General features: G+C 43.4%; 1 protein-coding gene across 1 annotated transcript in view; it reads right to left on the bottom strand.

The window, feature by feature from the left end:
* Positions 1 to 311: 311 nt before the first annotated feature.
* Positions 312 to 24313, bottom strand: part of zfhx4 (zinc finger homeobox 4) — an 81176-nt gene continuing 57174 nt past the window's right edge. The window contains exons 7-12 of the mRNA XM_083995797.1: positions 18681 to 18779; positions 12143 to 12276; positions 10639 to 10839; positions 10253 to 10373; positions 4655 to 10063; positions 312 to 4156 (exon numbers count right to left, since the gene is read on the bottom strand). Of these exons, the coding sequence (XP_083851923.1) occupies positions 2559 to 4156; positions 4655 to 10063; positions 10253 to 10373; positions 10639 to 10839; positions 12143 to 12276; positions 18681 to 18779 (7562 nt within the window). The 3' untranslated portion in view covers positions 312 to 2558. The remainder of the gene's footprint in view (positions 4157 to 4654; positions 10064 to 10252; positions 10374 to 10638; positions 10840 to 12142; positions 12277 to 18680; positions 18780 to 24313) is intronic.

Raw genomic sequence — 24313 nt, 5'->3', positions numbered from 1 at the left:
ATATAAAACATCAATAACATTTTTGGTTTAGTTTATTTAAAGTTTTAGCCATAGGGGCTTCTTCTTATTAAAACCTCAGGGTGCATTTCCTATGTAACCCAGATGTTGAAGAGTACATATTGTGTAGGATATGATTGCGCCATGAAAATCCCTTTGACATCCAGAAGAACAATTCCAATTTCAACCTTTTGAAGGCTGTCCCCATAAACATGACACAATCCATCCATTTGTTTTTAAAAAGTTCTTTTTTTTTTCTTTTTGGCTGCTGTGCAGTTGCAATATCTATGTACAGTTATATTGTTGGACCATCCTTTTTGTTGGTTTGTTAGCTTTTACCAGTCCTTGGTGTGGAAAGCGTCCTGTCTGATGCTAACATCTTAGCACATGATGCTAGCTGACAGTTCAGTCTTATAATGCTGAGCCACAGAGTGGGGAAAGGCAAAAAGCCAGAGTTGTGAAAGCCTTTGGAATCAGGACAGTCGCTCATGTTTGTACAATGGCAGAATTGCACCTTGGGAGGCCAGGATGTCTCTTATGAAACACAATCGAAAAGTGTCTTCAGGATTAAAGTAAATGTTGAAATACTAAAAATCCAAAAAATGACATTTAAAAAGCTCACGCAGAAAATTAAAAACTGACATTGCGTTAAAACTTTGAGGAAAAAAAACCACCTTTACAATAATAAAACATAAAAGGAAATGTTACTTGATTTCATTGTTTGAAACAATAACTAAGCATGATTTGATTTAACCTGTCAAACAGTTGCATTACATGCTACTTGCTCATCTCAGAATAGGAAATACCAAAAGCAATACATTTTTGCATTTCTTCATATTAATAAATTTGTACCATGCACAGCCAACTACGAATATGTACAACAGCTTAGCTTTCTTTGTTCACAAGCCTTTTCTTTCATACAAATAGCCTTCTGTTACTTTGGAATGAATCACGTTGGTTTCAATTACCAAACTAGAAAGTGATTCGTAAAAAATTGAACACCCTTTGACAGCTTTCACATTCTTAGTTCCACAGCAAAATAACAAAATAACATAAAATAAAAAGTAGCAAAGCAAAGCAATTAATGGATCAGTATTTTGTCTGGTAGAAAGTTGAGAGAATTTATGGCAAGCAAAATAACATTACACAGTAGCAGCAAACTTTGTAAGGTAATACTTTGCAATGTTGAAATCACTAAATGTGGAAAATCAAAATATTGACTTTAACTGTAGATCATCAGAAGTGCCCAGAGAATTGATGGGAGGACGTCAACCTATGCAATAAATGGCTGCGTATACGTGTAACACTGTTTTAAGTCCTACAAGTACATGAAAATGTTTTAATATACAACACAAATGCTGTTGTCCCCCTTTTAAAGCAGCATATTTGCAAACGTATAGCAAATGATCATACCTTTTTTAACAATGTGACCAACTTGTACCTTAACAGTTTCAAGTATACAGTACTGCTTTCATGGATGCACCAATTCTTAAATAGGTCTCTAGATTGTTAGGCATCAATCCTGTAACAAATATGGACCAATATGCTGCTGCAATAGACACAAATAATAATTAAAATACAAACATACATACATACAAACAGAAAAAAATTCTATTAAATTAACAAATGGGCTACTCAAATAATAAAAAGACAAACAAAAACAAAATAAGTGCACTATAGTCCAGACACAAGCAGGTACCGTAACAGTACAGCAATTCACAAATGAAAAATGTTATATTCACATAATCCGAGAGAGTCTATCAAAACTAGAGTTATTACCTCTTCAGAAAAGGGTGTGAGCAGAGGTAAAAGTGAGAAGGTAAGAGTTGGCACAGATTAGTATATACTACAAGAAAAAAAGGAAAAAAGGGGGTGGGAAATAGATACAGCTTGTTGTAATACAAACTGGCAAACACAGGGGCATCATACACATTTATTTCACCATTCTAAATTCCCTCAGTGGCAAAACCATACTGTCTTTGTAGGGCAAAACTAAAAGGATATGCACATCGTCCATTGTAACAGTAATATTGTCTCTTGGTACTCTATACACATCAAGGAAATGCGTCCGATAAAGCTTGACATGTTTTGGTTATAAGCCAAGTGTACCCAGGCTTGTTGCTGCTTTAACAAATGAGAAATGTTATGTTCTGACCTGAGAATTTAAAGCTACTGAATTACACCTATCTAAACTAAGAGAGATTCTCTTTGAGGGTTCTGGATCGTCATCCCATACAGTACATGCTAGCATTTGGAAAACAATCCAGCTGAGGTGCAATTTGCTATCGTGAGAGTTTTTGGCTTGAAACAAGCCCCCCCAAGGGAGCCTGTGGGATTTTTTCCTACTCCATGTTTTTGTATACAATATAAGCTCAGTCAAGCATCTGCAACAGTTCTGTCCATAACAAAAATCAATCAATATCTTGCCAGCATATCAATATGGGAAAAACAATCCTGAGTCAATCATTTGGTACTGTAATTTTTTGGGTTAAGAGAGACTTTGGAACTGCAGTTTAAAAAGTCTTATTTTTTTCTTTAAGCAAGGGATCCTTTTGTCACTCCTACACACTGAACATATCCATTCTCATACTACTGAAGCTCGCGTCTAGGCCAGAGGCCGGCTTAGCCTTGACTTCCAACGCGTTTTCTAAATCATCCAGCTTCTGGCTTAGCTCATTGTCAGACTCATCTGAACAACTCTCGGTGGGTAGTGAGGTTGGAACCCCTGAGGTGCTGCAGGAAGTTGAGGTAACCGTTGAAGGTGAGGAGAGGGGAGGGGGAGGAGAGGCAGACGGGGAGGAGGAAGCAGCTTTCCGGGCTGTGGTGGCCTGGAACAGGACATTTGGCCAGGACTTCATGGACAAGCGAGAGAGATGAGGAAAGGTGTTATTAGAAGAAGCTGCAGACTGCGAGGTAGATGTGGTGTTAGGAGTAGGGGAGCAGACAGAGTGAGGTAATAATCTAGTATGCTCTTTGGCATTTCTCATTGCTTGTTTGATTGTTTTCTCTTTGTGCAAGCTCGACTGAAGGTGTTGGCCAAGCGCTTCATTCCCATTAACAACCACATTGCAGACAACACAAGTGTAGTTGCTCACTGCCTTTCGAAGCACTGTCTCTTGCGGGTCAGTAAAAGGATGTCCGAAGTAACAGAAGGACTTCTGATGATGTACCACTGAATCTTCGTCAGCAAAAATCATCTGGCACTTCCTGCATATAAACTCATGCTTGACGGACGGTACAATAAAAGCGTCTGGAAAATCCATGGTACTTTTGGTATCTGTTTTGGGTTCTTCTTTTGTGCTTTCTGTTGAAGAGCCTTTGTTGGTGTCATCCTTAGCATCCATAGCATCTTTTGGTTTGAACGAGTTGGTGGTCGTGCTCTGTATGCTCTGGGGTGTCTTCACAGGGGTTGGTTTCTGTTGCTGCTGCTGCTGCTGCTGCTGCTGTTGTTGTTGTTGTTGTCTCTGCTGTTTCTCAAATTGCTTCAACTGCTGCTGTTGTTGCTTCTGCAGTGAATCCTGGAGCGACTGCTGGTACTGCTGGTACTGCTGCAGGAGGGCAGTTGGGGAGAGGCCAGTTGCCATAGCAGCTTGTGGGACTGCTGCTGGGCCATATGGAAACAGGTTTTCCATTCCACACAGTGGTGGGAAGTAGCCCCCTGGCTGGACCCCTCTCGGAAGCTGGGGTGAGAAGCAATTGGGAAATCCAGGAAGGAAGTAGGGCAGGAACTGCCCCCCCAAGAAAGAGGTGGGATCACTTGCCGCTAGAGCATTCTGGAGTGCCTGAAGCTGTGCGGCGTCCAGTTGAGTCTCATTTCCTTGTTTCCCTGGAGTTGGACTTGGTTTCTCCCTTTTCTTGGCCAAACTGGGGGTTTCAGGGCGTGAACTGCTCTCATTTTCCCGTTCCTTCACCTTCATCTGAGGTGGCTTGTCTCCTGGTTTCTTGCTGCTGTCTCTCTCGGAGTCTTTGCCTCGCTGCTCTGTATGATTTACTGCTGCCAAGGGTGTGGAGGGAACAGGAGGAGGAGGAGGAGGTGGAGGAGGAGGAGGAGGAGGAGTCTGCAGAAGAGTCTTGGTTGGGGTAGTGTTGAGAGACATGGCAGGAGAGGGGGTGGCTGGTGTAGGGAACCCAAGCATGCCAGCACCGGGAGACGCTAAAGCTGAAATACAGTGGTATATAAATATGGAAATATTCAATATTTATATATTCAATCCCAAATCACTATGGAAATTTTGACAAGATAAAGATGCTTAATTTGTCACTGGCTGACATTTTCATTAAGATTTTGTTATGGATCAAAACTGTCACATGCGCTCTATGATAATTTCAACCTGCCAATATATTACGATATAAATATACCAAACATACATTAAGGGGAAAAACAAACACAAACAAAAGCCATGATATAGATACATTTGTTGTAAAAAAATCTCTGAATTATCAATTAGCAGGTCAACTCTGATGCTGACATTATGCATGCACTAACTCCCACCATTTTTTATTTTAAAATAGTTTTAAAAAATAAGACTTTTTGACAAACACCACTGTGATACAGAATAACCAGTAGTATAGTAGAATAAAATAGTGCATGATAAAGCTCAGTTCATAAAGCTTCTAGTCAATTAAATTTTTTTCATTGTTCGTCATACTAACTCACCAGGTGTGTTGGGTGGGAAAACAGGAAGTGACGATGGCCCGTTAACCCCAGGAAGTAGCACCGGCGGAAGGCCAGATAGCCCTGGGTAGCCTGAGGGTAGGCTGAGACCATGAAGTGCATTATTGTTGTCCATTGCAGTCTGTTGCTGCTGGCCAGGCAGACCGAGTCCCTCACCAACTTTCTTCATGCGGTCCAGCTCTTGCTGGGCCATCAGCTGACGGACAGTGGTCGGTGCTAGGTAGTCCTTTTCTCTATCCACCTGGTTACCCAGGGTTTCTTGCACTTTGGCGATGTGCTGTCTGGAGAAAATGTGGTCTCGGACGGACATCCGGGCAGTGTACTTTACACCACACAAAGTACACTCAGGCCTGGGCCCCTCTGGTGAACCTTGACTTATCATGAATGGCTTTCCAATGTTAATCTTGAACTTCTTTTCTTTAGCTCGGGCGTTCTGGAACCAAACCTGGACAACACGCTTGGGGAGTCCAATCTCATTGCCAAGCATCTCACACTCTTGCATTGTAGGAGTGCGGTAGTCACTAAAACAGGCTTTGAGGACTTTCAGTTGCAGGTTACTCATCTGGGTCCTGAATCGCTTGTGGCCTGGCCTGTCCCCAGAATTGCTACCTTTTCCAGACTTGGAGAAAGGGTTGCCTGCCCCAAAGGGACTAGGGGAACTGGGATCAGCTAGACTTGATGATTCACTCCTGTCGTATTCATCCATGTCATCATCTCTGGAGCTATAATAAGAGTCACAGTCTTTTCCAGAGAAGCTGAGTGCAGGGCTCACCATGCTGAATTGGAACCTTTCGTTTCCCACTTCAGAATTTGCCCCCATCAGGCCACTCTTGTCGCTCATCTTGTCGCCTCCATTGGCAGTGAGGTTCTCAACCTCATTGTTATTACCCTCATCTCCGGTTGTAGCATCACTAATGGCTGTGTTAATTGATGATGTCTCATCAAAGTCCATTTTAGTGAGATCGTAAGATGAAGCTTCTGCTGAATTCATATTGGGCCCGTCAGTTTCATCACAGTTTTCAGCTTTTAAGGATGAAGGGCTTAAGAAGTTTTTTATCTGGGCCTCTGTTGGTTTGAGTGGAGTTGAGGATGCAGCAGGCAGCTCGTACTCATTTGGCTCAGTCTTGGTAGGCAGCTGTGGGAAGTCAAAAAAATTATACTTATTTGGACTTTCTCCTCTTTCATTGTCTTGATTCATCATTGGGCTTGGTGGCAAGCTAAAGCCTGCCTGCTTAGCCTCATGCCAGTGTCTGGATCGTATGTGGCTATCTAAAGCCGATTTAGCCTTAAACAGTGCTCTGCAAAAGGGACATTTCTTGTGGGACTGAGAGGGCCCAATAGCCCTAAACTGTCCCTTTCTCTCTCTTGCACGAGTGTTTTGGAACCAAACTTGCACAACTCTCTTCTTCAAGCCAACCTCTCGTGCAATGTGGTCTAACATCTTCCTTGTTGGGTTAGAGTCAAGTAGGTATTTGTCATAGAGAATCTCCAGTTGTTCTGGTGTAATTGTGGTTCGCAAACGTTTATCTCTATGTTGCTCTTCACTACTGTTTCCACCATCTTTATCATTAACACTTTCATCCTTGTCATCCAGTTTCCTCTTCATTGATCCAGAGCCTGCTGCTGAGGCCAAACCAGAGCTACCCTGAGAGGGGATTTGAGAAAGGCCTCCAGATAACAGCTGGCTTGCCATTAGGGGGTTGTTGGGGTCAAATATCATATAGGGCATATCAATGGGCCTTTCAAGAAACTGAGAGTGAAGGAATTGGTTTTGGGCAGCCAAGAAATGCATGTGCTGGTGCTCCTGCCATAGCTCCACAGTGGGGAATGCAATCTTACACTGGTCACACTGGTACTGAAGCATTTGGTGGGGAAGGCTGTTTGTGAGTGAGGAAAGGGCCAAAGACAGTGGGCTTGAGGGCACTGTGGCTGCCTGTGGCTGGGAATGGGGTCTTGACATTTGTGGCTGGGGAGCTTTCTGGGGAGGTGGCTGAGGTGTGCAAGCCTTAGATGGTCTGGGTTCTGGTAGTGTCTTGATCACTGGTGAGGGGGCAGTCTCAGTTTGTTTAACTTCAGTTTCAGGGCCAATTTCTGGCTTGGGGGAGGTTTTACCCATGCTGGCACGAGGGGAGGCCATCACAGGGGAGCTTGAGCCAGAACTGGTTGCAGTTCCTGGTTGGGATTGTTTAGGTGGCTCCATAGGTTGATGGATAATCCTAGCTGGAATTTGCTCACAAGATTCGTAGTCCTCGTTGTTTTCGTCATTAATCTCCTCATCTTCATCCTTATAACACAGCTTTTTCTGGTGAGTGATAAGGTCAAAGATGCGTGGGAACACAATGTTGCACTTCTTACACTGGTACTGCATGTTGCTGGTTCTGATGTATCTCTCGTTGGTCAGTTCTTTTTTCTCGCTGTCTTTACAATCTGCCTGGTTCTCATAGCTCTTGCGAGCTTTCTGGCGGGCATTCTGGAACCACACCACAATCACTCGGCTTGGTAGGTTGAGCACGGTGGAGAGCTGCTCAATCTCATCATCCTTCGGATAAGCATTAGTGTCGAAGAAATCTTGAAGTACTCTTAACTGGTAATCAGTGAATCTGGTCCTGGAGGACCTCTTGTTCATGGCTGACTCAGTTCTGTAGTATTCATGTGCACTGAGTTGGGGCTCCATTCGAATATCTTCCAATGTAGTGATAGGAGGAATATTAAAATTGTAGGGAGAATCTTTACTCCTCTGCCTCTCTTTGAAGAGAGTGTTACGGAACCAGTGCTTTATGACTTTTTGAGGCAAGCCAGACTTCTCTGACATCTCTTGGATTTGCTCTTCGTTGGGGGAATTGTTGATGTCAAAGTTGGCACGGAGGATCTTCAGCTGGTCATCAGTGATACGAGTGCGAGGCCGCTTAAACTGAGACTGGCGGAGGAAGTTTGGATCAAGACCCAGTTGTTGCTGACAGAGCTGTGTAAGATCTGTGGAAAGTGAATCCATAGAGGGCAGTTGGAGGGCAAGCTGAGGGGGCAGGCCTGGGTGCTGGACGGACTGCATCATTAGAGGTGGGAAAAGGGGCAGATCCAAGGGAACAGGAAGCTGCACTTGGGGTGGTGCAGGAGGGGCAGACGGTGGTGGAGGAGGGGGTGGTGGCTGGGTTGGTGGTGCCTGGTGAGAGGGTTGGTGTGGGGCCTGATGGGTAACAGGAACTGGAGGAGGTACTGGTGTTTGAGGCTTAGCCATTGATGTAGAGGGGGGCTGAGGAGCTGTGACTGGGGCTGGGGCAGGAGGGGGCGGAGGAGGCGGAGGGGGTGGTGGTGGAGTCTCAGGTGAAGCCGGGTTAATTGGATAGAGTTTGTCATAGGCCTCTCTGTATTGCTGGGCAAACTTCTCAAGCTCCACATATGGGAAAAAGTGGCTGTGCACATGCTCCTGGTGGCTCTTGAGAATAAGCATGTTGGAGAAGAGCTTTCCACACATCCCACACTCAAGTTTATCTGTGCTCATTTCCACTTGTTCGATTCCTTCTTTGTTTTTCTTTTGGTTTTTCTGTCTGTTTTCATTATATTGGATAACTAATTCAAATCCAAAGTTCTCTAGCAGTGCTTTGGCTGCATTGCCCCTTGCTCCTGACACAATACGTGGAGGGGGAATCAATGGCTCTGAGAACTTGGACTTTTTAGAGTCTTTGTTGTCTTTTCCTCCATCACTTAAAGCATCACCTCCATTTTCCATCTTTGCTCTGTTTTCTTGTTTTTCTAAGTGGTTCTCTGCCTCTCTTGACATCTGAATTTCTGAAACCGACACAGTGTTGGACTCCATTTTAGGTTTGTGATTCTGCATTTGCTGGTTTTTCTGTTGCTGAATTTGTGACTGTGTCTGGGAGGCTTGTTGCTGCTGCTGCTGCTGCTGTTGCTGTGCCTGTTGCTGAGCCTGAGCCTGCTGCAGCTGGTGCTGCTGTTGCATCTGCTGCTTCAGGTCCTCTAGGAATGATCCAGTAAGGCCAGGCATTCCAAAAGCTGCTGCTGAGTGCAGAGCAAGCTCTGGGCTGAGGTTAAACTCAGCTCCTGGGATGTAGAAGGGGAAGAGGAACTGTGGCTGTTGAAACTGCAGCAGTGCTTCTGGGGTCATTGGAAAATGGGGGAAAAAAGCTGGATTAAGAAATTGAGGCTGGAAGAAGGCAGCTTGTTGCTGGAGTTCATGTTGAAGCTGCAACTGCAATTGGGCCGAGGACTGGGCTGACTGGTGGCTGCTAGCCTGTGCTGAAACATGGTCAGTAGTTGTTTGCTTTGAATTGTTGCCACTGGTAGCTTCTTTGGGTTCCACAGTGTTTTCTTTGTTAGCAGAGGGCGTTCCACTTCTAGCAGTGTCTGAGTTACTGTTGTTCCCTTGTGTGCTTGGTGCTGGACTTTTTGCAGCTACTGGACCACTAGTTCCAGAGACACTGCTGCTGCTGCTTCCGCTGCTGCTGCCCATTTCAGATTTGGCTGTTCTTGCTTTGGTCTGGTGGAGTACTGACCTCATGTGAATTTCAAGTGTTGAACTTTGGCTGTAAGCAACATTGCAAATATTGCATTTGAATGGTTTGTTGTCAGTGCTGTTGCTTGTCTCCTGTGGGACTGGGCTTGATGCTTCTTGAAGGACCTTCTTCAATTTATGCAAGTGGGAAACTGAATTATAGTGGACTAGTAAGATGTTCTTCTGGGTGAAGGACTCCTTACATACTGTGCACTTGTAAGGCCGAGAGGGGTCCAAAAATTTCTCCATTGTAAAGTTGGGCCCTTTCCTAAATGGTAGGGTCCGTTTTGGCTCTGCTCCCATATCATCAAGGAGAGAGCTGCTGTCACTTCCTGTAGGACTGGGTTTCTCTTCCTGGTCCATCTCATCATCTTTGTCCAAGTCATGTTCAAAGGCCTGAGCTTCCTCCAAGGCCCTGGCCTCACTCTCAGTGATATCGCCATTCATTGGGAGATTTCCTATGAGTTGCTGCACCTCAGCTTCACTTAGTTCAGGATGTCCATTTTCCAAATGCTTCCTGAGGGCCAGGAATGTCCTGAAGCTGCGCTGGCAAAGGCTGCACATTGTGGCTGCTCTGATGGCATGGTACTGGGAATGTATCTGAAGCTTCTGCATTGTCTTGAAGGCCAGGCTGCAGTGGTTGCAACGATACTTGTAGACATGACGATCAGATACTGAGAGCTGCTGTTGCTGCTGCTGGAGCCTTTGGAGCTCACTGAGATGGTCCTGTAGAGTATCAGGGGACTTTCTATCATGTCCTAATCCACTGGCTCTCTTCCAGTCAGGGGCCTCTGAGGCCTCCTTTGGGGGCTTGAGCTCATCACCCTGTGGATCCAATTCCATCTTCTCTTGACTGGTCAGCTCATCCTTTGAGATGTTTCCTAGACAAATTTGAAGAATAGAAATACAAATTGAAGAATAATGCAGTGCATCATTTGCTATTGACTGATAAATGACCAACAATCATGATAAATACATCTAGGAATGTAGACTGTATACAGCCATATAAAATTATTCCTGACTTCTGACAACAAATTTATGTCTGTACAAATTAAGTATATTCTGCTCACCTTGAGATTTCCCAGACCCATCAGAAAGAGAGGTAGTGGAATCCATTACAGATAGACCTTTGTCTTGTCCAGTTTGTGGATGCATTATATTATTTGGTGTTGCTGTGTCAGGTCCAACAACCTATCAAAGACCAAAACAATTTCCTCATTATTATATCAATTTCCAAAAAAAGTAAAACATGTTGAGGAAGTATTTAATGCTTATTCTAAAGAGCAGAGGGAGAACTGGGTAGTTGTGATGAATGATTCCCATTTTTGTTTGTATCTATCATGTAAAATTATAACATTCTATAGTTGCATTAAGTCATTGCAAATTGCTTGAATTAAACGCATATTATTTGCTGACACACACACAATTCTTATTCATGATGATTACATCAACATACAGTCAGAATCAGCTTTTCCACGCAGTCCGGCGCCACACTATGAAGGTGTGTGAGATGCAGCTGCAGGTGAATCTTGTTGCTCAGGACATCCTGGCACAGAGGGCAGCGGATCACAGGCTGCATGGAATGCTGGGACATCACATGGAGCTGCATGCGGTTGGCATCTTTACTGCTGTAGTTGCAGTATGGACACTGCTGAACCTAAAAGAAAAACAAAAAATGATTTGATATAATAACTATCTGGCTGTGAGTAGAGAAATAATTAAACGATATTCAATAAGTATGGCATCCTTTGCAATGTAGAAATTCAGGGCAGGAATATTTTTTCTACTCCTTAGTGGGTATCATTCTTGCTCTCCACAGTCATTAGCATTACCTGCTGTTCACTGTCTGCCTCACCAAAGATACAGCCAGACATCACTTAATAAAAACAAACAAGGGTTTGATGGAAACCTGCAAAAAGCATCCCTCCTGCACTGTTTGGGGTGAAAATAATTGCATATTTGAAAATTCAAATCGAACCTTTACAGGGTTTTTCTACTCTTCACTGCCCACTCACCTCATCTCACCACATTCACCTCTCCCCACCTACCCACATGTCCACCTTAAACAGAAAATGTAGATCAACCATGTTTCATGTAATTCACTTAAGTCTCTCAACTCTGCAATTTTATTAGCAGAAAACACGATTGGCCAGAATTTCTAATCAGGAGATTACAGATGACAAAGGTGTGTACTCTCCCAAGCTATGCCTTGCCCTCATTATAGGGAGTACTCTGAACATAGCTGCCTCCCCACCACCTGTCTTAATAGAATCCATTTCTGAAATGACTAAGTCCTCCCTCCTTGCAGGGCCCAGAACCAGACAAGCTAATACTTCATAATCTAATTTAAAAACACATATAATTTAAAGAGATGCAAAAGGGGGGAAAAGCAAGGGAGGGAGGCCTAAGGCTAGTGCAGGTATTCCACTTAAGAACACAAAGACTGGCCTCCTGTGCTTGATGCTAAAAAGCTCTGTCAGGGAGGGAATGGTGGGCTGCCTGCATTTAACCCTTTGATAGAAAGCTGGCGCCAGCAATTGCTTAATGCTTAGCTTAGCATTTCTGCTTCTTACAGTTCATAAGTATCTTCCCATTAGCTCATCCCACAGTGACAGTGAAGGTTAGATTTCATTAGTGCTTATGACGGAGAACTTGCCTCATTAGCCATTAGCCTCCTGTACATCTAACAACAAATTCAAACATGTATCATGGAATATGAATTACCAGATGTACATCATAAATACACGCCGAAATAAGGTCCAAAATCTATAAATGGATTTTCCTGTGCAAGGTAAAAACAGTTAGTGGTCCATTTTTTAACCCTCCGTCAGTGCACCTCTAACACTTCCAGGGTCAGCCACCTACTCTCAGTTGCTGGGAACTACATCAGTAACACTTTCAGAATTGTTGCTACCACAGCACAATTGGCAGCTTTCTTTTGATATACTGCAAACCCTTACCTGCTCATTGGCAGAGGTCTTCCCTTCAGCAGACTTCGGCCTTTTTGGTGGGCTCTCTATCTGTCGATCCGGCAGGAGGGAATGTTTAACCATAGCATTCGGTCCGGCAACCTCTTTGGATATGGCATTCACTCCTTGCAGGCGGATGGAGAGAAGAGAAAAGACAAAGGATGTTAACCACTGAAAATGAGCACTTATGTGTCTTCAATTAATCATGTATCATTTCTATTTCTATCATAATTTGGTATTTATTGAAAGAAATGTGAATTTATATAATAGATCTCATTTTAGAACAAAGTGCTTCACAATTTGCAATTCTAGCAAAAAGCAAGAATGTAGCAAAATTACAAAATGATTGATGCCTAAACAATAGATTTATCTTGTTTTAAATGAAAGCAGAGCAGTGAAGCAGAATGACATATTAAACAAAAAAGTGAAAACAGAGTAAGAGTAAGAGCGCCCCATGTCATGTTGATATATAGTATCCCATAGATCACACATCCATGCTGTATGGGAAATTGGAATATTAATCTAGAATATACGAAGTATATAAAACTGTCACAAATGAGTAAATAAACTGAACCGTCTGACATCTGGTGGCTCTGATAGATCACACAACTACTGATACACATACGTCATGAGTGATAAACACATGTAACTGATTAATATTCAGCGGGTCAAAGGTGATGATCTGAAAAATGATTTTACAACAGGACAACATGAGCGTGGATGCATGGCCTGTATTATTCACATTCATATACACTGATGTGTTTCTGCCCTGAGGACATTTGAAATGGGGAAAACTCAGGCAGGCTCATTATCACAGCACGACATACATTAAATGTTATGGTAATATTATACACTTCATTAGTTCATATACATTTCCCCAGCTGCCTCAACAACTCCTCTGTCTGTACAAGATGCTAAATTTTCAGGGCTTGGTCACGGCTGGTGGTACAGTAGCAGCACTACTTGTGTGTGTCTGTTTGTATGTATGCGTGTAAGCGTGTGTGACGTTAACAGCAGGGCTCAATGTGGAGAGATCAGCCTCTGGTTGTATAAATGCTGCAGCCGCTGATAAATCTTTCATTAGCCTCATCCTAAGATACAGGCCATGCAGGCCCTGCTTTACTCTGCCACTGCAATTTACCACCAAACACAAAGACACAGCAACAGCAACTCTCCCTCCCTCCTTCCCCTCCTGCGCCCTTGCTCTCTTCCTCCCTCTCTCCCTAAGCCATCACTCCCCCCCCAACCCCTCTTTCGCCCCCCCTTCCCTCTCTTGCCTCCCCTCCCTTGTCTGGTCACTCAAGGCAATATGTGAGCCTCACTCTTGCGAATCAACGCTTCACGCTAGATGCACAAATGGAAAAAAAGGGAAATCAAAGCACTGATACATGGAGAGGGGGTTGAAAAAAACATTTTGTATTTCATATTATTCCGTGGCTCGTGTTTGTATTGGGCGCATATCAATTCCTCCGGCCCGTTCATGCATTTTAATTCTGTTGCATTAAGTAGGCGTTCCACTTATTTTATTTGTAATCCCCTATATCTGGAGCCTGAAATATTGGCCTGTCAAGAAAAGTGACAAGAGAGAGGGAGGGAGGGAAGAAAGGAAGAAAGAGTGAGGGAGGGGGGAGGGGGCTGGAGGGGTGTGTGTGTGTGTGTGCGTGGGGGGGTGGAGGGGTGGAGGGGGGGCACACATGGGCACAATGTGAATTTCCAAGAACATCCGAGAATTGCTCTGCAGCTCAGAATAGCGAGGTAATCTCGTCTTCCACTGCCTGTGATGGCCCCTGCAGGGCTTGTGTGTGTGTGTGTGTCTATGTGCATACATATACGTGTGTGTGTGTGTGTGTATCATGTGCTTCATGACAGGTCTCTGACACTCCATTGGTCAGATTGGTCCAGGCTGGTAGCACCCGTCATATCACCTGACCTTTCCAAAGACTGTGCTCCGCCTCCCGTATTTATTATGACCATTTCTAATTTCAACTTTCAATTTTTGCCTCCGTCTTCCAGTCAATTTGCAACTAAATTACATCCCTGCAAAAAGAGATGAGGCGATTGTCGGACAAGAGGCTGCAAATACATTTACAATGCGGCGGGGGGAAAGAGCCCACACATCACCATTGATTACTGTCATATTGAGTGTAAATGTATGTTTGTGCAGTGTGTGTGTGCGGGTTTGAGTGTATGCACGTGCAACATGAAGATCTGTCCTTCTGGTGTAGCTTCGTCCTCGACCTAGCTCTGCTTTCATCAACACTTATGACACAGGAAGAAAAACTGTTGTTTAACCTTAAATGTTGAGAGAGCATTCCACTCTATGGACACTCGGGAGCTTTAAATGGCAAGTCCTGTCAGCGAATAATAAAGTTGTTTTGAGACGTGGAATTGCATTCAAAATTGTAGAGTGTCCTCCAAGGACATAATCACCTGTAACACAAATTTATTTATTTACAAATTTATGAGAAAATAAGAATATTCCTCGGTCTGTAGTTTGTAACCATATTCATAATCTTGGCCTCAATAGTGTGCGGATAGCAAAAATAACTAAGGTCAGAATTGAGAGCCAGACAGGAGCAGGAGACTATCCTCTCATTTTCCTTTGTCTCTGAGTCTGCACCCCACACTTAATGACTGTGTCCTTTTTCCTCCTCCTCCTCCTCCTCCCTGTTCTTTCCCCTCCCTTCCAACCTTCCCCCCATCCCTTCATCCTTATGTGGGCTCCACCAGCTGCAGCTCAGTGAAGCAGAGTGGCAGAATAAACCTGACACCACCAACCCCACTCCGCCAATGACAAATGTCTGCATGCAGCAGGACCTTGCTTGATTAGATAAATCAAAAGGTGATTTATGACACTCAACCCCTTTTGCATTGCAGGGGGAGAGAGCGGCGCACTCACCACCCATCTTTATTTGCAACTGTCAATGGTGTTTAGGGAGCCTCGTATACACGCACTTATATACATGCAAGCGGGCGCTCAGATGAAGAGAAGTACAGCGCAATGGAGGGAAAAGTGGAGGGATGCAGAGAAACAGAGGGAAGAAGAAAGAAATTGATAGAGGAGGACAGAGAAGTCCATAGCTCTAAACACCTCAGGATATTTCTGTCCCAAATAGTTCCTTAAAAGGCAGGAGGGGTCGACTGTATGGTTGTAGCTAATGCTTTTTACGTGGATCTTTTTGAGAGTCTGCCCTTTGTGTTAGAAAGGGTAAAATGTTTTGTGCAAACTGAAGCAAGCAAATGAGATTTTCACACAAACAAGCATGCCATTGAAATCTCTCCGAGTATGACTTTATATGAAATCAACTACATCATCAGGTTCAAGTCTTGGAGCGGGCTGTCCAAACAATCACACTGTAACTATTGCAATCTTTTTCTCTTTTTTTTCCTCCATCTTTTACAAGCTGCAAAACAATTAAATTCTATTCCTGACATTTCATTTCATGAAAATGAAAAAAAAAAGCCCACAAACACAAGGCAGAGAGTGGGGGAAAAGGCTGTCAATTAAGAGGGAGCAGGCTGGGTGGCGGCAGCTTGGATTTAGTATTCAATTTAGCTGTCCTGAGCCCTGGCAGACTGGCTAAGGTTACGGAGCAGTAAATCTAGGAGGGAGAGATGGCCAAAACGGGCCAGGGTGGGCCGGCCGGCATGATTTACTGGCCTAGTGCTCTGAGGTTACGCATTAGGCTGACCCCTGGTCACCCGATAACATTACAGCAACACACTCTGAACCCCAAACTCCCACTGAAGCACTCAGCGGGTCCAGATCTAGCCGGAGGGAGGTAGAGAGAGAGAGAGAATGAGAAGGGGAGAGGTAGAGATGTAGTCAGATGGAGAGGGAGTGAGAGGAAGGGAAGGCTGTTAAACAACAGCTGTCTTGTAGTTTGTGATTTTTAATGACTAGCCTTCATTGCTCTTCCATCTCCAGCTTGTATTCTAATGAGAGATAAATATGAGCATGGCCTTGTCACATTTGACAAATCGTCTGAGACATTCAACAAGCCGTCATTACACAGATACACACACACATGCACAAAGGAATTGCTGCAGGCTTGTAATTAAACATGCTAATATGTTAAATATATTTTAATCTCTATTTAGAGAGACAGAAAAAGCGCAAAGCCCTCAACTCAGATTGGACAAATTTGCAAGATGCATCCAAAAAAAAACAACAACTTATTTTGAATCATAACTAAGTCATGGAGAATATTTAAACATCACATCTTGTTTGCATGTGATTCTGTTTTATTCCCTCTTATCTACACAATTCAAAACTATGCCAAAAATTGATGAATAAGATTTGTCTCTGGGAATAATGAGTCATTTCTTTGCTAATTTGAAGCAGGTAGAGAGCTGTAATTTCCAATAGGCTGCATCACAGGCTCATTTCCATGTCATATCCTTTGTTTAGTTGGTTATTTATATGAATTGGGCCCCTGAGCCATGGTGGCGACATGCGACATCTACAGTACACACACAGCACAAAGCTATCTGGAAGTAATCCACATAGGGGACATTTGCATGGAGAATGTAACATGGATTATAATTAATCTGAAGTGACATGGGATTAAAAAAGACAATGTAAATGAAGCAAGGGAAAAAGCTCTCTCTGTCTTTCCGTTCCCCCCTCCCTCCCTCCCCCCATTTCTCTCTTTTTCTCTATGTCTCTCTCTCTTCCTCTCTCTATCTATCTACCCCTCTTTGTTTAAAGGATCTTGGTCTTGGAGATGAAGTGCGCAAACACACTGCTCACTTGGTCACACTGTAATCCCTTCCCTGGAGATCCCCATGCAGACACACACACACACACTGAGAGAGAGAGAGATCGGAACATTTCAAGCTTGCCAGAGATTTGGGGCTGAGGAAGGAGATGCTAAATCTTACTACATTAAGCTGGAAAAAGAGAAAAACAAGGCCCTGTCTCTGATGATAACCCTCGTATAACAACACGCTGACACACCAGGCTCCCTTTTGTGTTTTCTGGCATTTGACTTTCAGAAACCTCTTTTAATCCACATGTAAAATAAAACACCAAAAACCCACAAGCAATATTATATCTGTATTCCTGGCAGCGGACCACATGGTGATTCCTACAACAAATTATTCATTAAAATAAAAAAGGCAATACAATTGTGATTCATTAAATAGATTTCTGACATCTGATAAATTACACCACACAATAAAAGTCTCCAGGTCCCTCCTACTTCAAAGTATGCTTACGTATGTGTAGGCCTAAGTGCCTACATATGTAAAGTAGGAGGGACCTGGAGACTTTTTTGCATGTGTGCGGTAGTGTTAAATGATGCTGGTGGTAATATGCGGCAGTAAATGCATGGATGGTGGTTCCCCGCCAGTCCGTCAGACAGGCCTGTCAGAGAGATAGAGCTGAAAGATAGATGACTAGCCAAACTAATAGGCCCCAGCCTCACTCAGCTCTCCTTCTGCCTCATTGAGCCTCACATTATGGAGCTAGGTATGGCATGCTAGGAAGAGGAGGTGGGGAGGGAGCTCGAGATGGATAGAGGTTGGGAGTTGGAAGGTGTGTGTGTGTGCGTATGAGAGAGAGAGAGAGGGAAGGAGAAAGAATGAGAGAGAGAGAGAGAGAGGGAGAGAGAGAACCCCATGCAATGACAGAAAAAAAGAGGAGAGAGACCCAATGCAATATTCATCCCCAGCCATGGATTTCCATCTCATACATAAAAAGATCATATGAATTCTTATTTGGGTAAATCAAATCTAACAAAGCCAGGGCTATCCCGACCACAGCCTGGCAGCAGAAGCATTATGTGCTCCCTACCTCGCCCAAAATAACAAAAGAAAACCAAGCTGTCTTGTACAGATTGTTGCCCCTCCCCACTTACAACATTGCCATTCTTACAAACGAATAAACAGTTTCTTCTTCCCCCCTTTTCTCTCCCCTGCTCTTTTTTCTATCCGAGGTAATGCCTGGTGATAGGGTCACCGATTGGACAACAATTAAGGGATAGACAGAGCCGGAGAAAAATAGGAGAGAAAGAAAAATGAAGGGAGGGTGCAGGGAAAAAAACTAATTTAAGGGTTGCAGGGATGTGGTGCAATATTAGAAAAACATATACACAGGCCCCCCCATCTAATCCTGCGCTTATGAAAAATTAATATGTCATCGGAGAGGGCACAAGAACGAGAAAAGATTAATGCAAGGCGCTTATAAATTACAAGCACGCAAACTGATTTGATTAAAAAATAATCTGGGGCCTGGACATTGCCTGGTAATATCCACAACACTCAACTTATCCCTCTCTCTTCCTCTGTTTTTTTTCTCTCTCCTTCTTTCCCACTCTCTCTTCCCCTGTCTCTCCAATTCTCTTTTTCTCTTTCTGTCAGATGGAAACGATTAAAGCGGGTCACATGGAGGCTAGTCAGCAGCGTTCACATGTTACACACACATGTTAGAACCTTATCTGAGGGAGCGGGAGGGAGATGAACGATAACTCAGAGGAGAAGGGAAGCTTACGGTTCATATGTGTTTGGTACGTGTGCGTGGACTTACGGTCAGTTCTCCTGCTGTCAGTCAAGTCTCGGTCAGTGAGGTTGAGTCCATGCCTGGAGGACGAGCGAGGAGGTCTCTCACCATCCTCAGCAGTCTCTTCTGAAAATGCACAGAGAAAACAACTACATTACCCATGATGCTCTTTCAACAAAAACAAACAGTGTTTGCTGGCTGGGCTACTGAAAAATAAACCTCCCATGGTGATTGACTTGACAAATAGAGCAGATGTTCAGATACTGCTGTATCATATTAAAGTCTTTTGAAAATATTCCTGTTTGTACATGTTCAGTTAATCCTCATAAACCTCTTTTTTTCTGCACAAATGTCAAGTTTACCCCACTGGACTGACCCACAAATAATGCTTCTAGTGACTTGAACACATGTTCTGTTGAAAATAGCCCTGCCCTGCCTCTTCTAGAGGCTGAAACATAATACACGCATGGTATGAATGCAGGGCAGGTGTGTGAAAACAGAATATGTTCTACTGGGAAACTATTTTAGTTATTTTGGTGGCCTCTTCAGAAGTAACTATTCAAAACATTTTTTTTTACAACAAGGTATAATAATGTTTCCTTGTCCATATATTTTCTTTCAAACAAAAATTAAATATATTTTCCTGTTTTTGTTTTTAATCAGTATTTCAAATACGTATATTATAACACAGGGGAAACTGATTTTATCTATTTAAATGTAAAAACATATTTTAATGAAAAATCTATCCACTCTACTTTATTAACAAAATAAAATTTCATTACACTTACCACACTGATTCTAATTAATTAAGTATATATATAAATATTATAAAATATATAATATAGTCATATATAAATTTAAGTATATAGATGTCATATCTATGCATATCTATATATCTCTGTAAGAAATGTGCGTGTATGCACATACACATGCATACACACACACACCCAACACACACGTGCAGTTCTGTACTATTAGCAGATTAGCCTGCCCATCTCTGAGAGTTCAGCCCCTTGTTTGATAATTCTGTGTATCTGCAGTGTTCTGCCAGTGGATTAAAGTGTGTATGTATGTGTGAGTGTGTGTGCTTTGGAGTGTGTGTGTGTAAGTGTGTACGTACGAGTGTGTGTGTGTGTGTGTGTGTGTGTGTGTGTGTACAAGTGTGTATATGTGTCGCCAGCACAAGCTAACACTAATCCTAGCCGAGCCCCAGCGATCCCTTTCATCCAGCCATCATTTGTCTCCGGCTGGGCTGATGTCACTTTGTAATGAATTTTGAGCAGTCTGAGAGAGGCCAGATAACCAGGCATGCACACACACTGCACACACACACAAACATATATACACACACACACACACACACACACATATACACACACACACACACACATATGCGACCCTCCTCCATCTCATGGCTAGCACACACAAATGCAAAATCAAACAGAAGCATTTGCACATAGGTGTCAAATCAGACGCACACAGTATCATACTCACACACACACACATGCACACAGACACAGACACAGACAGAGAGAGAGAAAGAGAGCGAGAGCAAAACCGTTAAAAATTTCATGTCTTCTAAATGGGGGAAAGGGAGGGGGTCTTTTTCACCACAAACCCCTCACTCTGCCAGAGAATGGACCCGGTGTATGTGTCTGTGTGCATGTGTGTTTGTGTGAGTGTGTGTGTGTAAAAGAGCTGTGCTCATCAATCCTGCACTGCCTTAATAACCATATTTTACAACACACACACTCACACAGAGTCATATTCATAGAAATCAGGCAAAGGGTGCATTGAGGTCAGCTCGCATTTGCATACAATCACTTTGGCTATTGTATGATGAGCACGAGCGGACTGCAACCCCCCCGTCCCTCACACACACACACACACACACGGAAACATGATATGATTAACCCTTTCACATACAGTGGGCACCGACAGACACATAGACTAAGCACTGGCGCCGTTGCTTTAAGCGCCAACACATTAAGTGGACATTATATACAGCATGAAATTTTCATGGCAGATGCTGGCATGTGATTGAGGAGGAAAATTGTGGTTGTGTGTCTGTGTGTGTGCGTGTGTGTGTGTGTGTGCGTGTTCATATTCATGAACACTGTTATATTTTTGCATTTCCACATGCGTGTGAGAGCTGCTTGCATTTTTCACACATGTATACTGAGTCTATGTCAAGGTGTATGTATCCATCCTGTGTGTGTGTGTGTGTGTGTGTGTGTGAAATAGGGAGAGACTGGGGCTGCACTCTGCTCCTGATGTTTTATTAATATGTCGGTGACAACGGGGATGAAATATCTCCTGTCAGCCAAGAGAGCCCGGACTGCAGAAATTGCAGTTTTCACTGCTGCTGCTGCTGCTGCTGCTGCGGCGTCCATCTTTGTATTTTAATTCACCCCACCTTCATAGAGAGGGAGAGAGGAAGGATAGATAGATTGTGTGGAGATAGGTGTAAATGTTGTGTGTGTAGTGGGCTCGAAAGTCCTTCACTGCTTTTTTTTTTTTTGTCTATACTTGACTTTTGTTCGATGCCAACAAAAAGCAAATGGCACAAATTGAACAGCGAGTTTCACAGAGGAGTGAGGAAGGAAGAGGAGGGAGAAGGGTCAAAACAGAAATACAGCGGGGGGGAAAACCATCTGATTTACAGCAAGGTCAGGACAATGTCTCAAAAGAAAGACTAAAAAAATATTAAAAACAGTTGGAAAAAAAATCATATTTTCACCTAATCATTATTTTTCTTCATTCCGTGACTGCACGATGTAAAATCTCATAGGCCTGCCTTTGCTTCAAATAACGCACTATAACAGGTTCAAAGTATATTCTTCATCATCATATCATGATTATTTTTATTATAAAATATAGCCCATGTAATAATTGCATACGTTAATTTAATTTCTTTATATACAGCCCGTGACTTTAAACAAAAATATGAGCTTTTAAAAGTTAGTCATCATCATTATTACATACTGCAAATCAGCAGTTTATAATTTGAGAATTATTAATTTGAGTTTTTGTACTTAAAAAGCTCATGTTTATTACTGTCTTCATTTGTTTTATATGATGAATTGATATGAAATGACAAATATTTTTTACATTATTTTTTATTTATCTATCAATGTGAATAAACTGAAATTAAACATTAATTTTCCTGAGGACGGACAGGACGGTGTGAGGAACATGACTGTCATGGTTGCAGCCAGATGATAATGTGACTAACCCATCTTCTTAACTAACCTCTAGGGGGCACTCTACCTGTAGCTAGATAGGACACATGAAAAATGAGAGACAATGAACAGAGGGAAGGAAAGAGAGGAAGGAATGAGGGTGAAGAGTGGGCGAAGAAAGAGAAAAAGACCAAGGAGAGGAGGGGTGATCATCTGGGCCTCATCAGTGTTTTTTTTTTCACTCCTTTCCCCTTCGAGCTGGTTAGATCTGTGGCGAGTTGTGTGTGCGTGCGTGCATACGGGGAATGTGTTTCCACACTGAGGACATTCCCAGACGAGCTCTCTCAATACATCAGCACAGCGTCTGCCCTCTGACTGACCCTGACAGTTACACACCACATCAGTGTGTACGGGAGTGCGTGTGCGCCGGGTGTGTGTGCGCACAATGTTTGAGTGTGTTTGTGTGGATGTGTGCCATTGATCAAGTGAGTGAGACAGTGACTCCATGTGTTTGCATGTGAGTTGTCATGTGCAAGTGCGTGTGTGTGTGTATGTGAGAGAGAGAGAGAGAGAGGGAGAGAGAGTTGTGCGGCAGGGACTCTTAACCATCAACTTAATCGCTACCAGAGGACGCACAGAGCAAAACTTTCTCAGTCACCTTCCACTGCCTCTGTGCGCGCATGTACACACACACACGCGTGCGCGCGCAGAGGGAGTGGGTCAGGCTGTGGAGGGTGTGTGATTTTGGCAGCCTGGTGGGACTCTCTTTGATGTGGGTCGGTCGGAACATTAAAGCTGGCCGGTGAGCTTGAGCTCACCACAGACCATGGGTCCGATTACCGTGTAACCAACACCAGCCTATATTTAACCGTTAAAAAGAAAGAATAATTAAGTGACTCTTGATCAGGGATAGAGGGAAATCAATCTGCTTTCAGATTTAACTATTAATTGGAAGTATAACCATTGGGCTTCCTGCATGAATACATTTTTTTGTCTACCCCACCCCACCCCCATTAAAAAAACAACACCTGAAATCTCCAAACACAACTTATTTTCTGCGCAGGAGCTTGGAAGAAAATAAGATGTTCCCAATTATTTTAAGTAGCAGCAAGATTTTACAGTTATTCACAATCATTACTTAAAATCACAATCAAGAAAATAATAGAGAAATGTGTGGAAGACAGATAGATGCAGGGGGATCAAGAGAATAGAAGAGAAAGAGATGTTTGGAGCAAAAAAAACGGAGGAATAGACATATGGGAGATGGAGGCAATAGAGGATGTATTGAAAGTGTCAGAGCAGTGTGTTTGTGTGTGTGTGTGTGTGTGTGTGTGTGTGTGTGTGTGTGTGTGTGTGTGTGTGCCCCCTAGCTGTATAATGACCTGCTCTGAGATCACTCTCTCCCCCTCCCATCTCCCCCTAAGGGCCCATAACCACCATGCCGGGTCATTATGTGCCCGGTGGAGGACTCAGTTGTACAGCACACAACCGTAGAGCAATGCCACGCTGGGAAACTGGACACGGAGGCTCCAAAATGGCTGAATTCATTAGCTCGGCCGAGCTGCCTCTAATTTGCTTCCTTAGGGCTAGGATGGTGCTCATTAAAGGGGTAAAGGAGTAAAAAAAAAAGAGTATTTTTTCTTACATTATTGTTTATCTTAAATCATGGACACTATGAAAGCAGAACATCGACTGAAACCATAATTGCTGCCAAAGAAAACATCATAAGAAATATATGAGAAATGCTCTAACAACTAGGAAGAAAAACTGTTCCTATATAGCTGTTATGAGTCTGTATGCAACATTATTATCAGTAGTGCTGTGCCATCTGAAGTAACAACAATAATAGAGACTAGATATGGTCTATGTGCGGTGTCTCTGTGGTAGTAATGCGGCCTTAATGTTTTGCGTAACACCCATGACTGCCATGTCTCCACCACTTAGCCGTGATGTTGACGATGATTTCTTCCTACAACTCTGGTCATGTCCCCTGTGAGACCGTGTTTGCATGTGTGCAAGTGTATATGAGCAATAGGGGCCCTGTGATGTCACATTCCTGCGCCGCGCGCGTGGCTCTAGTTTGGCCCGTAGGTTTTAAAGGGGGAAAGCTTTGAAACATTACACCATCCCACACAGTCACAGCCGTGTGCGCACACACACACACACACACAGTCAAGGGCCAGTGGTAATACTGCCAGAGTAATAACCTTACAGACTTACTGATCTCCCTCCCTCCTGTTCTCTCACCCTCAAATCTTTATTTACCCTAGTCTCCCTCTTTACCCCCCCCTCTCTCCCCTCGTTCTCCCTGTACCTTTCCCCCCGAATTTCAGTGCGTTTAACAAGCATTTAGATCTTAACCAGATGTTGTTAATGTAGCATGTCTAAAATACTAAACATCAACCCAGCGGAGAGGGGCTACAGCTCCTGCACAGGGCCTGGGAATAACTGACACACACACGCACACACACATACACA

This window comes from Trachurus trachurus (assembly GCF_905171665.1).
Source record: "Trachurus trachurus genome assembly, chromosome: 20".
Taxonomy (NCBI): domain Eukaryota; kingdom Metazoa; phylum Chordata; class Actinopteri; order Carangiformes; family Carangidae; genus Trachurus; species Trachurus trachurus.
Note: the sequence above shows the minus strand (reverse complement) of the source record. Positions and strands in the feature narration are given on the sequence as shown.